Raw genomic sequence first — 15,151 nt, 5'->3', positions numbered from 1 at the left:
GGACAGGAGAAGTGGGACTGTGCAGAGTCCATACATACAGAATGGGGACAGATACCGAGAATGACACCCGGCATCCAGGACAGGAGAAGTGGGACTGTGCAGAGTCCATACATACAGAATGGGGACAGATACCGAGAATGACACCCGGCATCCAGGACAGGAGAAGTGGGACTGTGCAGAGTCCATACATACAGAATGGGGACAGATACCGAGAATGACACCCGGCATCCGGGACAGGACAAGTGGGACCGTGCAGAGTCCATACATACAGAATGGGGACAGATACCGAGAATGACACCCGGCATCCGGGACAGGAGAAGTGGGACTGCGCAGAGTCCATTTCACATGCTCCTGTCATATTCTGTCTGGCAAACATTCTAATTCACACAATAGAGATCTCCGATTGGCTCAGAGATGAATTTCAGAGGGTGTGAAGATCTGTACATTCAGAAACCTGCAGTGACTCCGCCCCCTGATGGGTGTCTGGTCTGTGACCCTCTGACCATCCGAGTCTCAATAGTTTCCCTGATCTCATTTCTGGTCACATCCACTCACCTCTGTCTCCATAGAGTAGTCCCAGTCCAGAGCCTTTTGGTTCCCATAGACCTCCATATTCCTGGAAGAGGCCTCCAGGTCAGTCTCTGCCTCTTGTCCTCCCCTTCCTCCTGGCAGATGGCCATGTACTGGGCTAGACTCCACCATTCCATCTCAGATGGATCACCTTCCTGGGATTGGATCACCTTCCTGGGATTGGATCACCTTCCTGGGATTGGATCACCTTCCTGGGATTGGATCACCTGTGCAACCCCATCATGATCACATGTCCACCCACCTGATCTACAACATCAGGAGGCTGATCACTGACAGGCCTGGGTGTCTGGATATACCTGATTTCAGTAAATGCCATGTGGCTGAAGAGGATCAAAGACTGCAGATGCACCACAGATAACAGTCAGAGACTGCGGACACAGTACAGGAGATGACCAGAGACTGCGGACACAGTACAGGAGATGACCAGAGACTGCGGACACAGTACAGGAGATGACCAGAGACTGCAGACACAGTACAGGAGATGACCAGAGACTGCGGACACAGTACAGGAGATGACCAGAGACTGCGGACACAGTACAGGAGATGACCAGAGACTGCAGACACAGTACAGGAGATGACCAGAGACTGCGGACACAGTACAGGAGATGACCAGAGACTGCGGACATAGTACAGGGGATGACCAGAGACTGCAGACATAGTACAGGGGATGACCAGAGACTGCGGACATAGTACAGGAGATGACCAGAGACTGCGGACACAGTACAGGGGATGACCAGAGACTGCAGACATAGTACAGGGGATGACCAGAGACTGCAGACATAGTACAGGGGATGACCAGAGACTGCGGACATAGTACAGGAGATGACCAGAGACTGCGGACACAGTACAGGGGATGACCAGAGACTGCAGACACAGTACAGGGGATGACCAGAGACTGCGGACACAGTACAGGAGATGACCAGAGACTGCGGACACAGTACAGGAGATGACCAGAGACTGCGGACACAGTACAGGAGATGACCAGAGACTGCGGACACAGTACAGGAGATGACCAGAGACTGCAGACATAGTACAGGAGATGACCGGAGACTGCGGACAGTACAGGAGATGACCGGAGACTGCGGACATAGTACAGGAGATGACCAGAGACTGCGGACAGTACAGGAGATGACCAGAGACTGCGGACAGTACAGGAGATGACCAGAGACTGCGGACACAGTACAGGGGATGACCAGAGACTGCGGACACAGTACAGGAGATGACCAGAGACTGCGGACACAGTACAGGAGATGACCAGAGACTGCGGACACAGTACAGGAGATGACCAGAGACTGCGGACACAGTACAGGAGATGACCAGAGACTGCGGACACAGTACAGGGGATGACCAGAGACTGCGGACACAGTACAGGGGATGACCAGAGACTGCGGACACAGTACAGGAGATGACCAGAGACTGCGGACACAGTACAGGAGATGACCAGAGACTGCGGACACAGTACAGGGGATGACCGGAGACTGCGGACACAGTACAGGAGATGACCGGAGACTGCGGACACGGTACAGGAGATGACCGGAGACTGCGGACACGGTACAGGAGATGACCGGAGACTGCGGACACAGTACAGGAGATGACCGGAGACTGCGGACACGGTACAGGAGATGACCGGAGACTGCGGACACGGTACGGGAGATGACCGGAGACTGCGGACACGGTACGGGAGATGACCGGAGACTGCGGACACGGTACGGGAGATGACCGGAGACTGCGGACACGGTACGGGAGATGACCGGAGACTGCGGACACGGTACGGGAGATGACCGGAGACTGCGGACACGGTACGGGAGATGACCGGAGACTGCGGACACGGTACGGGAGATGACCGGAGACTGCGGACACGGTACGGGAGATGACCGGAGACTGCGGACACGGTACAGGAGATGACCGGAGACTGCGGACACGGTACAGGAGATGACCGGAGACTGCGGACACGGTACGGGAGATGACCGGAGACCGCGGACACGGTACGGGAGATGACCGGAGACCGCGGACGCGGTACGGGAGATGACCGGAGACCGCGGACGCGGTACGGGAGAGGGTCGGAGACCGCGGACGCGGTACGGGAGAGGGTCAGAGACCGCGGACGCGGTACGGGAGAGGGTCAGAGACCGCGGACGCGGTACGGGAGAGGGTCAGAGACCGCGGACGCGGTACGGGAGAGGGTCAGAGACCGCGGACGCGGTACGGGAGAGGGTCAGAGACCGCGGACGCGGTACGGGAGAGGGTCAGAGACCGCGGACGCGGTACGGGAGAGGGTCAGAGACCGCGGACGCGGTACGGGAGAGGGTCAGAGACCGCGGACGCGGTACGGGAGAGGGTCAGAGACCGCGGACGCGGTACGGGAGAGGGTCAGAGACCGCGGACGCGGTACGGGAGAGGGTCAGAGACCGCGGACGCGGTACGGGAGAGGGTCAGAGACCGCGGACGCGGTACGGGAGAGGGTCAGAGACCGCGGACGCGGTACGGGAGAGGGTCAGAGGACGCGGTACGGGAGAGGGTCAGAGGACGCGGTACGGGAGATGACCAGAGGACGCGATACGGGAGATGACCAGAGACCGCGGACGCGGTACGGGAGAGGGTCAGAGACCGCGGACGCGGTACGGGAGATGACCAGAGGACGCGGTACGGGAGATGACCAGAGACCGCGGACGCGGTACGGGAGAGGGTCAGAGACCGCGGACGCGGTACGGGAGAGGGTCAGAGACTGCGGACGCGGTACGGGAGAGGGTCAGAGACTGCGGACGCGGTACGGGAGAGGGTCAGAGACCGCGGACGCGGTACGGGAGATGACCAGAGGACGCGGTACGGGAGATGACCAGAGACCGCGGACGCGGTACGGGAGAGGGTCAGAGACTGCGGACGCGGTACGGGAGAGGGTCAGAGACTGCGGACGCGGTACGGGAGAGGGTCAGAGACTGCGGACGCGGTACGGGAGAGGGTCAGAGACCGCGGACGCGGTACGGGAGAGGGTCAGAGACCGCGGACGCGGTACGGGAGAGGGTCAGAGACCGCGGACGCGGTACGGGAGAGGGTCAGAGGACGCGGACGCGGTACGGGAGAGGGTCAGAGGACGCGGTACGGGAGATGACCAGAGGACGCGGTACGGGAGATGACCAGAGACCGCGGACGCGGTACGGGAGAGGGTCAGAGACCGCGGACGCGGTACGGGAGATGACCAGAGGACGCGGTACGGGAGATGACCAGAGGACGCGGTACGGGAGATGACCAGAGACCGCGGACGCGGTACGGGAGAGGGTCAGAGACTGCGGACGCGGTACGGGAGAGGGTCAGAGACCGCGGACGCGGTACGGGAGAGGGTCAGAGACCGCGGACGCGGTACGGGAGAGGGTCAGAGGACGCGGTACGGGAGATGACCAGAGGACGCGGTACGGGAGATGACCAGAGACCGCGGACGCGGTACGGGAGAGGGTCAGAGACCGCGGACGCGGTACGGGAGATGACCAGAGGACGCGGTACGGGAGATGACCAGAGGACGCGGTACGGGAGATGACCAGAGGACGCGGTACGGGAGATGACCAGAGACCGCGGACGCGGTACGGGAGAGGGTCAGAGACCGCGGACGCGGTACGGGAGAGGGTCAGAGACCGCGGACGCGGTACGGGAGATGACCAGAGGACGCGGTACGGGAGATGACCAGAGGACGCGGTACGGGAGATGACCAGAGGACGCGGTACGGGAGATGACCAGAGGACGCGGTACGGGAGATGACCAGAGGACGCGGTACGGGAGATGACCAGAGGACGCGGTACGGGAGAGGGTCAGAGACTCTACCATATGTGACATCAGGTGCTGTCAGGAAGATGGATAATCCGGGATGTTCTGGGGGAAGGAATAGTCGGCACAGAATCCAGTCTGCAGCATCCTTGAGTGTTGGGGCTCTAACCCTTTCCTGCTCATACTAAACAAGGAGAGCTGAGTGTATGGAGAGGGAAGAGTGACACCAATACACTCTGACAGGGGAGGTGGTGTCACCCTCAGGCTCAGGACCACACCTGATCCTTACTTCCTAAATTCTGCTCGGAACTATCCTCCCCGGCCTGGGTCGGTCCCATTCCTCCGGTCACATGACCACGGTCCCTGTAAGAGGAGCATGCACCCTGATCCACACAGCGCAGCAGCTGCACATCACACGTGTTGTAGAAGGGGCGGGGTCTTCATTATCTACTAACCCTCATCATTCTGCTTCCGGAACATGACTTCACCTATATGGGACCCACAATTATACAAAGCAGTCTGATTGGAGTGTAAGCTCCATGGGTCAGTGTGATTCCTGTACCCCTAGATTGTAAGCTCCACGGGTCAGTGTGATTCCTGTACCCCTAGATTGTAAGCTCCACGGGTCAGTGTGATTCCTGTACCCCTAGATTGTAAGCTCCATGGGTCAGTGTGATTCCTGTACCCCTAGATTGTAAGCTCCATGGGTCAGTGTGATTCCTGTACCCCTAGATTGTAAGCTCCATGGGTCAGTGTGATTCCTGTACTCCTAGATTGTAAGCTCCATGGGACAGAGCGATTCCTGTACCCCTAGATTGTAAGCTCCACGGGTCAGTGTGATTCCTGTACCCCTAGATTGTAAGCTCCATGGGACAGAGCGATTCCTGTACCCCTAGATTGTAAGCTCCATGGAACAGAGCGATTCCTGTACTCCTAGAGTGTAAGCTCCATGGGTCAGTGCGATTCCTGTACTCCTAGATTGTAAGCTCCATGGGTTAGTGTGATTCCTGTACCCCTAGATTGTAAGCTCCATGGGACAGAGCGATTCCTGTACCCCTAGATTGTAAGCTCCATGGGTCAGTGCGATTCCTGTACTCCTAGATTGTAAGCTCCATGGGTCAGTGTGATTCCTGTACCCCTAGATTGTAAGCTCCATGGGTCAGTGCGATTCCTGTACTCCTAGATTGTAAGCTCCATGGGTCAGTGCGATTCCTGTACTCCTAGAGTGTAAGCTCCATGGGTCAGTGTGATTCCTGTACTCCTAGATTGTAAGCTCCATGGGTCAGTGCGATTCCTGTACTCCTAGATTGTAAGCTCCATGGGTCAGTGCGATTCCTGTACTCCTAGAGTGTAAGCTCCATGGGTCAGTGTGATTCCTGTACCCCTAGATTGTAAGCTCCATGGGTCAGTGTGATTCCTGTACTCCTAGAGTGTAAGCTCCATGGGTCAGTGTGATTCCTGTACCCCTAGAGTGTAAGCTCCATGGGTCAGTGTGATTCCTGTACCCCTAGATTGTAAGCTCCACGGGTCAGTGTGATTCCTGTACCCCTAGATTGTAAGCTCCATGGGTCAGTGTGATTCCTGTACTCCTAGATTGTAAGCTCCACGGGACAGTGTGATTCCTGTACTCCTAGATTGTAAGCTCCATGGGTCAGTGTGATTCCTGTACTCCTAGATTGTAAGCTCCTATGCAGAAGCTGCAGTCACGTGAGTGCAGAGAGAGAGCAGCGTGTGGGTGCCTGCGATGGTGGAATGTGAGGAGGTGACAGTATATTGCAGCCACATAACCGTCTCCCGTACTGTATGTCTGACAATTGTGTAATAAAGCCGACTTCTGTGAGATCCCTGCAGAGGATTGGCCGACACTCCAACATGCTGGATTATTCAGTGAGCAGAACCATGTAACCTGAGCGACCAATCAGAAACTCCCCTGGCTTCACTGCAAAGGTACAATCTGATTGGCTGACACCCTCGTTATTTATTAACAATGCAAAGAGCAATATCAGATGAACACACCATTGTGTCACGGAGAGAGCGAGATGTGTGCAGTGCAGGGACTTCCTCTGTACACCCACCGGCCAATCTCACCTCTCCTTCTCCATGGATAACACGGCTCCGACTGTCCGATTGTAAACGTCACAACACGTCTCTGACTGTCCGATTGTAAACGTCACAACACGTCTCTGACTGTCCAATTGTAAACGTCACAACACGTCTCTGACTGTCCGATTGTAAACGTCACAACACGTCTCTGACTGTCCGATTGTAAACGTCACAACACGTCTCTGACTGTCCGATTGTAAACGTCACAACACGGCTCCGACTGTCCGATTGTAAACGTCACAACACGGCTCCGACTGTCCGATTGTAAATGTCACAACACGGCTCCGACTGTTCGATTGTAAACGTCACAACACGGCTCCGACTGTCCGATTGTAAACGTCACAACACGGCTCCGACTGTCCGATTGTAAACGTCACAACACGGCTCCGACTGTCCGATTGTAAACGTCACAACACGGCTCTGACTGTCCGATTGTAAACGTCACAACACGGCTCTGTCCGATTGTAAACGTCACAACACGTCTCTGACTGTCCGATTGTAAACGTCACAACACGTCTCTGACTGTCCGATTGTAAACGTCACAACACGGCTCCGACTGTCCGATTGTAAACGTCACAACACGGCTCCGACTGTCCGATTGTAAACGTCACAACACGGCTCCGACTGTCCGATTGTAAACGTCACAACACGGCTCCGACTGTCCGATTGTAAACGTCACAACACGGCTCCGACTGTCCGATTGTAAACGTCGCAACACGGCTCTGACTGTCCGATTGTAAACGTCGCAACACGGCTCTGACTGTCCGATTGTAAACGTCGCAACACGGCTCTGTCCGATTTGTAAAGGTCGTAACATGGCTCTGTCCGATTGTAAACGTCGCAACACGGCTCTGACTGTCCGATTGTAAACGTCGCAACACGGCTCTGACTGTCCGATTGTAAACGTCGCAACACGGCTCTGACTGTCCGATTGTAAACGTCGCAACACGGCTCTGTCCGATTTGTAAAGGTCGTAACATGGCTCTGTCCGATTGTAAACGTCGCAACATGGCTCTGACTGTCCGATTTGTAAAGGTCGTAACACGGCTCTGTCCGATTGTAAACGTCTCAACACGGCTCTGACTGTCTGAATGTAAAGGTCTTAACACGGCTCTGGCTGTCTGTAACCGTTGAAACACGGGTCAGGCTGAATGTAAACGTGTGGTGGTATGTAGCAGACATGGTAGGGTGTAGTGGGGAGATCGCTGTGAAGCCATTGTTGGGGTGATTACAATGTAGAATGTATTATGTTGTCAGACAACAATGGAAACATTTGGGGCAGTCACAGACAGCATAGGGAATAGGCATTGTGGAGTCTGTTGGGGGGATAATAGACAGTGTAGGGTGTATTGGGGTGATCTCAGAGGATGTATTGGGGTGATCTCAGAGGGTGTATTGGGGTGATCTCAGAGGGTGTAGGATGTATTGGGGTGATAATACAGTGTAGGGTGTATTGGGGTGATCTCAGAGGGTGTAGGGAGTATTGGGGTGATCTCAGAGGGTGTAGGGTGTATTAGGGTGATAGACAGTGTAGGGTGTATTGGGGTGATCTCAGAGGGTGTATTGGGGTGATCTCAGAGGGTGTATTGGGGTGATAATACAGTGTAGGGTGTATTGGGGTGATCTCCGAGGGTGTAGGGAGTATTGGGGTGATATCAGAGGGTGTAGGGTGTATTAGGGTGATAGACAGTGTAGGGTGTATTGGGATGATTTCAGAGGGTGTGGGGTGTATTGGGGTGATCTCAGAGGGTGTATGGGGGTGATAGTGTAGGGTGTATTGGGGTGATGGTAGACAGTGTAGGGTGTATTGCGGTGATAGTGTAGGGTATATTGGGGTGATCCCAGAGGGTGTATGGGGGTGATAGTGTAGGGTATATTGGGGTGATAGTGTAGGGTATATTGGGGTGATCTCAGAGGGTGTATGGGGGTGATAGTGTAGGGTGTATTGGGGTGATGGTAGACCGTGTAGGGTGTATTGGGGTGATAGTGTAGGGTATATTGGGGTGATCCCAGAGGGTGTATGGGGGTGATAGTGTAGGGTATATTGGGGTGATAGTGTAGGGTATATTGGGGTGATCCCAGAGGGTGTATTGGGGTGATAGTAGACAGCGTTGTGTTTGACACTGGTGGTGGGAATAGGGAGTTTTGGGGTGTTGCTGATGGGGGTAGTGCAGTCCCGCAGACTCCCCCCTCCCCCTCCCTCCCCGTTACCTTGGAGCGGAGGTGGTCGGGGGTGTCATATGGTGGTCGGTGGGTCACCAGGGCCGACATTCACCCAATACAGCACTGCGCCCTCCTACTCCTACACAGGCGTCTGCAATCCTACGGCAACACCACACTGAATGCACCGACTGTGTGTGAGGACACGGCTTTATCTCAGACCGCCCCCGTCTTCGTTACCAGGCAACCGTCCGCCTGTCCATCATGCCTGATGTCACTGGGGAGGGGAGTGGGGGAGGGGAGTTTCAGTTGGAAAAAATCCCTCCCCCTGTTCACACATAGCTGCAATGCAATGGCCTGCATAGTGACACACACAATGGGAGATTCCATCTCCTACCACGTCACATACAAACCATCAGACTCCCCCCCCCCCCCCCCCCCAACACATGGGAAGTAGCTGACAACAATGGAGATCACTGAGGTGCCCGGACACTTCCTATCCTGTGTGTGGTCACTGTATACCGCTGAACATTGGACTGGTGACCGCCTCTGCAGGCGATATAGTGGGCAGACCTATAGACTTCATATTGTACATATGAAGGGCAGAGTGTCTGACAGTACTGGTCCGTCTAGGACTTCTCCACACTTCGGAGGTTGTAGAACTACAAGTCCCACAAAACATGTAGTTTCACCACGGCTGGAACACGGAGGTTGCTGACCCCATTTTTAGGATCCCCCAGCCTGGTGGTTGTGGTCCTGATGCTGTGGAACCTCCAACCTGAAACAAGGAGGACAAGCAATCCATAGGAAGGATGGGAGGAGTCCAGACTAATACAGAGGGATAGTGTCCTACCTGTAGACCAATCACCACACAGTGATGGAAGAAGTACGGGTGCCCTCCACCACCCAGCACACCCACATGAGGACCACAACACCCGACACTCTTCTATCTCCTGTACTGGTGCTCAGAGATGTGCACCCCCAAACATCTACACCACGAGACCACCTCCACAGCTGCACCCCCAGTGTGGAGGGGGATTGGTGCCGGTCCACAATCCTTTCTTGTACAATGGATTGTATTCTAGAAGAGACAACATCAGAGAAGCCGTCATAAACAAGATCGCTGACCAATGAGACATCCACGTTTTCTGAGGATTAGTACCATAAATGCAGTGACGGGAATGAGCGGAGTACACAATCGCAGTATAGGAAGAGATACAATAAAACAGAATCAATTAAATGGCCGGCAGGCAATGGAGACCAATGATTTCATAAACAAAGAGCCAAAATGATCACAAAATTCACAGAGAGGACAGGAGAAATAAAACACGGAGCCTCACTGAATACACATTGGTACTCCACACCCAGGACTCCCGAGGAAGCTGAGGGGGGGGTCTTCCAAGCTCTCGCGATTGTTAGTTTGGTAGCCATGAATAGATGTGATGCCAACTGCCGCTCAGGACGAAGTAGGCCCATTCATGGTTTGAATAATAGGGCCGTGTATGGGTTGCGCTTGCTGTTTGTGTGAAGCATAGTGCGGAGAACGGTGTAAACCCTAATCCATAGTCTGTACACCTTGGGGCAGGTCCACCAAATATGGGCCATGGTGCCTATTTATTGACAACCCCAAAAGCAAGTCGGGGCGTATGTGGGGATAAAACGGGCCAGACGGTCAGGCGTGTAATACCATCTATAGAGGACCTTGTAGGCATTGTCTAGTAGAACATTCCTGGAACATTTAGACAATGCCTGGCTCATGATCCACCAGACTTCCCCCGAGTCCCAACTGCCAATGCTGGTGGTAAGAACGAACCGGGGGCGTTCTCTATGAAATAATAGTGGAGTAAACGAGACATTAAGCCCGGAGCATGGGGTCTAGGTCTACAGAGACTTTCAAAGGGGCTCGGACCCCAAAGTCACATGACAAGTCGCACAAGCGTGAATGGGCTCGAAATCACCCCAAGCTGTCCATACCAACCTGACATTTCTGGGATATCATATCAGTCGTATTCCTCTGATCTCTATAGATATACAGTTGTACTCAGAAGTCTCCCTCCCCTGGCAGAAATGGTGCCATTCTGGCATTGATATGCAAATCTGACTGATCTTATCAATGATAATAGTGACACTGATGACATGAAGCCGTTTATTATCACATAGCTGATTGGCTACAGAACAGAAATCCTCCAAATGGATCAGAAGTCTCCGCCCCCTGGAATGTTCGGCCTTGGTACAGACACACAAGGTGACAGATAGGTTACCATGGCAATTAAAGGGTCATTTCCCACATCTGTGGCTTTTTACATTGCAATCAGTGTCGGTGTATAAATAGTCAATGTGTTTGTTAGCTCTCACGTGGATGCACTGAGCCATGGGGATTGGAAAAAGAACTGTCAAAAGACCTGCATAACAAGGTAAAGGAGCTTCATAAAAGTGGAAAAAGATATCCAAAGCCTTGAATCTGCGAGTCAGTTCCGTTCAATCACTTGCTAAGATGTGGAAAATTCAGGTATCTCCTGATACCAAGCCAAGGTCAGGACGTCCAAGAAAGATTGGTCACATCTGGCAGAAGAATTGTTTGAGATACAAAGAAACTCCAAAGGGGACCTCAGGAGGAATCCAGGCCTCTCTGGATAAGGCCGGTGTGGTTGTTTTGAAGGAGCACATTATGACGATACTTGAACAAAAATGAGCTGCATGGTTAAGTTGCCTGAAATAAGCCTTTACTGTGTCAATGCCACAAGCCTGGTTACAATATGGCCGACAACACCTGGACACGCCTCACAGCTTCTGGCACACTGTAATCTGAAGTGATGAGGCCAAAACAGAGCTTTAGCCCCGACCACACCAATGTGATTTGTCATACACTTTGACAGTTCACAATCGCACAAGTCGCACTCTGTGTTCCTATGGAACTGTTCAATTCTGTGCAACTCTGCCTTGCACCAATTTTGTTCCTGCACTATTTTTGGTGATTTCATGTGCGGCTTGCATTGACATCTGTGCATGAAGTCGCAGAGATGTTGGCACTTGTGCTGACTGGCGGCTTTGAAATTGTGCTGCTTCAGCTGAAGTAGAGTGATTTCAAAGCCACATTCGGTGTGAACCGGGGCTCATGATGCGGGCAGTTAGTGTGAACCGGGGCTCATGATGCGGGCAGTTAGTGTGAACCGGGGCTCATGATGCTGGCAGTTAGTGTGAACCGGGGCTCATGATGCTGGCAGTTAGTGTGAACCGGGGCTCATGATGCTGGCAGTTAGTGTGAACCGGGGCTCATGATGCGGGCAGTTAGTGTGAACCGGGGCTCATGATGCGGGCAGTTAGTGTGAACCGGGGCTCATGATGCGGGCAGTTAGTGTGAACCGGGGCTCATGATGCGGGCAGTTAGTGTGAACCGGGGCTCATGATGCGGCCGTTGGGTGTGAACCGGGGCTTATGAGGCGGGCGTTCGGTGTGAACCGGGGCTCATGATGCGGGCAGTTAGTGTGAACCGGGGCTCATGATGCGGGTGTTGGGTGTGAACCGGGGCTCATGATGCGGGCGTTGGGTGTGAACCGGGGCTTATGATGCGGGTGTTGGGTGTGAACCGGGGCTTATGATGCGGGCATTCAGTGTGAACCGGGGCTTATGATGTGGGCGTTGGGTGTGAACCGAGGCTCATGATCACAACCATAAGCGTTATGTTTGCTGAGGGGTCAACAAGGCCTATAGCCTTCTCCACTGTGAAGCATGGTGGTGGCTCACTGATGTTTTCAGGGTGTGTGAGCTCTAATGGCACGGGGGAGTCATGGGAAAGTTGAGGGCAAGATAAATACAGCATGTTATCAGGAAATACGGGCAGACAATTTACATTCTTCGGCACGAAAGCTGTGTGTAGGACGTTCTTGGACTTTCCAGCAGGACACTGACCCCGAGCACAAGGCCAAGCTGACCCTCCAGGGGTTCCAGCAGGACATTGACCCCGAGCACAAGGCCAAGCTGACCCTCCAGGGGTTCCAGCAGGACATTGACCCCGAGCACAAGGCCAAGCTGACCCTCCAGTGGTTACAGCAGGAAAAGGTGAAGGTTCTGGAGTGGCCATCACAGTCTCCTGACCTTCCTATCATTGAGCAGCTCTGGGAGATCTCTGGGTGCGGTTCATATAAGACTTTGCATGGCCTGGAGGCATTGTGCCAAGATGAATGGGCGGCTCTACCACCGGCAAGAATTGGGGGGCCTCATAGACAACTAATACAGAAGACGGCACGCTGTCATTGATGGTAAAGGGGGCGATACACGGGATTCGGAACTTGGGGTGCAGACTATTGAACAGGGGGCGTGTCATTGGTTTACTTGTCGCCATGTTCTGTTTTATGATTGGCCCATTCTGTTATCACAGAATAGGAATCCCATAAGAAATGGGTTGTGCCGGCTCACTCATCATCCATCCTGTATATTCCCGATTCTCCAAGGGGGGGCAGACATTTCACCACAACTGTACCTACCATTACTGCACTACATCATCCCAGAGGTGTCCATACTGACCTATTTCATATCATATTCCCTCTGATCCCTACAGATAGACCCACCATTACTCCTCCTTCCTATGATGAAACATTCCAGCTACTATAAACACATTATTATTATAACCCCCTCCAGAGGATTCACCCCTCCTCCTCCAGAGGATTTACCCCTCCTCAAGAGGATTTACCCCTCCTCCTCCAGAGGATCCCCCTCACACTCCTCCTCCAGAGGATCCCCCTCCAGAGGATTTACCCCTCCTCCTCCAGAGGATCCCCCACCCACTCCTCCTCCAGAGGATCCTCCTCCAGAGGATTTACCCCTCCTCCTCCAGAGGATCCCCCACCCACTCCTCCTCCAGAGGATCCTCCTCCAGAGGATTTACCCCTCCTCCTCCAGAGGATCCCCCACCCACTCCTCCTCCAGATATGGGATTTCTTCCTTTCTTTTTTTTTGTTACTAGTAATGGTGGTGGTCTGACTTATAGCGGGACTGCGGCAGCATTCTGACACTGGAGGGGGAACTGACTTGGTGTTACTGACATCCCCAGTGACACCAAAACAGTGATCATTTCTAATAAAAAGCACTGACACTGTACTAGTGGCACTGGGCAAGAAGGGGTTCACATGGGGGGCGATAAAAGACTTCAGTGTGCTAGGTGTGTTTCACTGTACACATGCTGCTGTGCAGAGCCATACAAAGCAGTGTGAAGGAGCTGATCTGTGTTGTTTGCATACAGGTCTCTTCCCCCCTTGGAGATGGCTGGGTGCCGGCGGGGAATCACCGGACAAGACCCGGTGATTGACAGCCGAGGCTGTGAATGGCAGTGCGGGTAGGGCGTGCGCACAGTGCACACGCACCCTCTACACGGGACTGCAAAATGGTGTATATAAGTGATTTTGCACACCATAGCAGTGCTTGTACTATAGTGAGGCACAGACGCGGTTCTCGTGATGGGAGGGAGCCGTGTGCTGGGATTACATACTGTATCATTGTATAATTATCAGGTAGGTGGCCCACTACTATGAATACTTCTCCTTCTCCTCGTGTAGTGGATGGGGAAATCCTGCACGCACTATAACCCATCTCTCCTATATGAATTGCTGGCTGTTATGGGGGGTCACTCCTAATATTCTATGTACAACCTGCTATAATGTATCTCCCACCTTGGGGGGCCGTTTGTTTGAATATTTACATGTATTCAGAGTGCATTGTGCTGTGGATTTTTGGTTGAGGGCGCAGCAGCTTTTGGACCCCTCTACCAGACAGCGCAGCCATCTCAGTGACCTCACTTTTCTCCCCTGTAATGAAGCAATACAGCGTGGTCACAGACCCGCCTCCAGTGCTGAAGGAAGTTACCAATGACAACGTAGCTGTAGCTTTAAACATTTTTATCAGGCTTTAGCATTCTCAGCTCACAGCTCCTGTGCTCAGTTCATGCCATGATGTGACCGTTCGTCCCTCACAGGGGATATGCTGGTGTATGGCTCAGACTCAGAATAGACAGGGCCTCTTTGGCAGGTTGTGGCTGAAATGTATGTGGGATCTGATCTCCGTGATATCTGGCTGATTGTACAAGCCGCAGCCTCATGAATATTAATGAGATTGGAGGAATGTAGTATGCTGCGCCAGCACGTCAGAACAAGATGGACCTAATCTGCTGGATATGAGAGGATGGGGATGACACACACACATTATGCAATGCTGCATACTCACTGTGGACTCACAAGTATCAGGGTTCTGATATGACCTCCCATCCCCCAAGGCAAGGCCTTTATGTGGTTTGGTAAAATCTAGAATAATGAAAACCCTGCACAATTGTTATCATTGTCTGCCTCTGTCCCTGCTCCAATGGGGACACATGTTCTGGTGACGGCTGTCTAGGGACAGAGGGGACATCTTCCAATGGGGCACATGTTCTGGTGACGGCTGTCTAGGGACAGAGGGGACATCTTCCAATGGGGGCACATGTTCTGGTGATGGCTGTCTAGGGACAGAGGGGACATCTTCCAATGGGGACACATGTTCTGGTGACGACTGT

At 53.4% G+C, this 15,151-nt stretch overlaps 1 protein-coding gene across 4 annotated transcripts in view; it reads right to left on the bottom strand.

Moving 5' to 3' along the window:
• RAB11FIP4 (RAB11 family interacting protein 4) overlaps positions 1 to 15,151 on the bottom strand; it is an 85,215-nt gene that overhangs the window by 28,456 nt on the left and 41,608 nt on the right. For 2 of the 4 annotated variants that reach the window (XM_089662925.1, XM_089662926.1), the window contains exon 1: positions 8,662 to 8,826. The exons of the other annotated variants lie outside the window; for them this stretch is intronic. In XM_089662925.1, the coding sequence (XP_089519051.1) occupies positions 8,662 to 8,721 (60 nt within the window). In that variant the 5' untranslated portion in view covers positions 8,722 to 8,826. Of the gene's footprint in view, positions 1 to 8,661; positions 8,827 to 15,151 lie in introns of those variants that run through there. 4 annotated transcript variants of the gene reach the window in all.

The sequence above is a fragment of the Staurois parvus genome, unplaced genomic scaffold, assembly GCF_062004578.1.
Source record: "Staurois parvus isolate SC_StPar_1 unplaced genomic scaffold, SC_StPar_1.0 ptg001589l, whole genome shotgun sequence".
NCBI classification, from domain to species: domain Eukaryota; kingdom Metazoa; phylum Chordata; class Amphibia; order Anura; family Ranidae; genus Staurois; species Staurois parvus.
The sequence above is the reverse complement of the archived record's forward strand: the minus strand, read 5'-3'. Positions and strand labels throughout refer to the sequence as shown.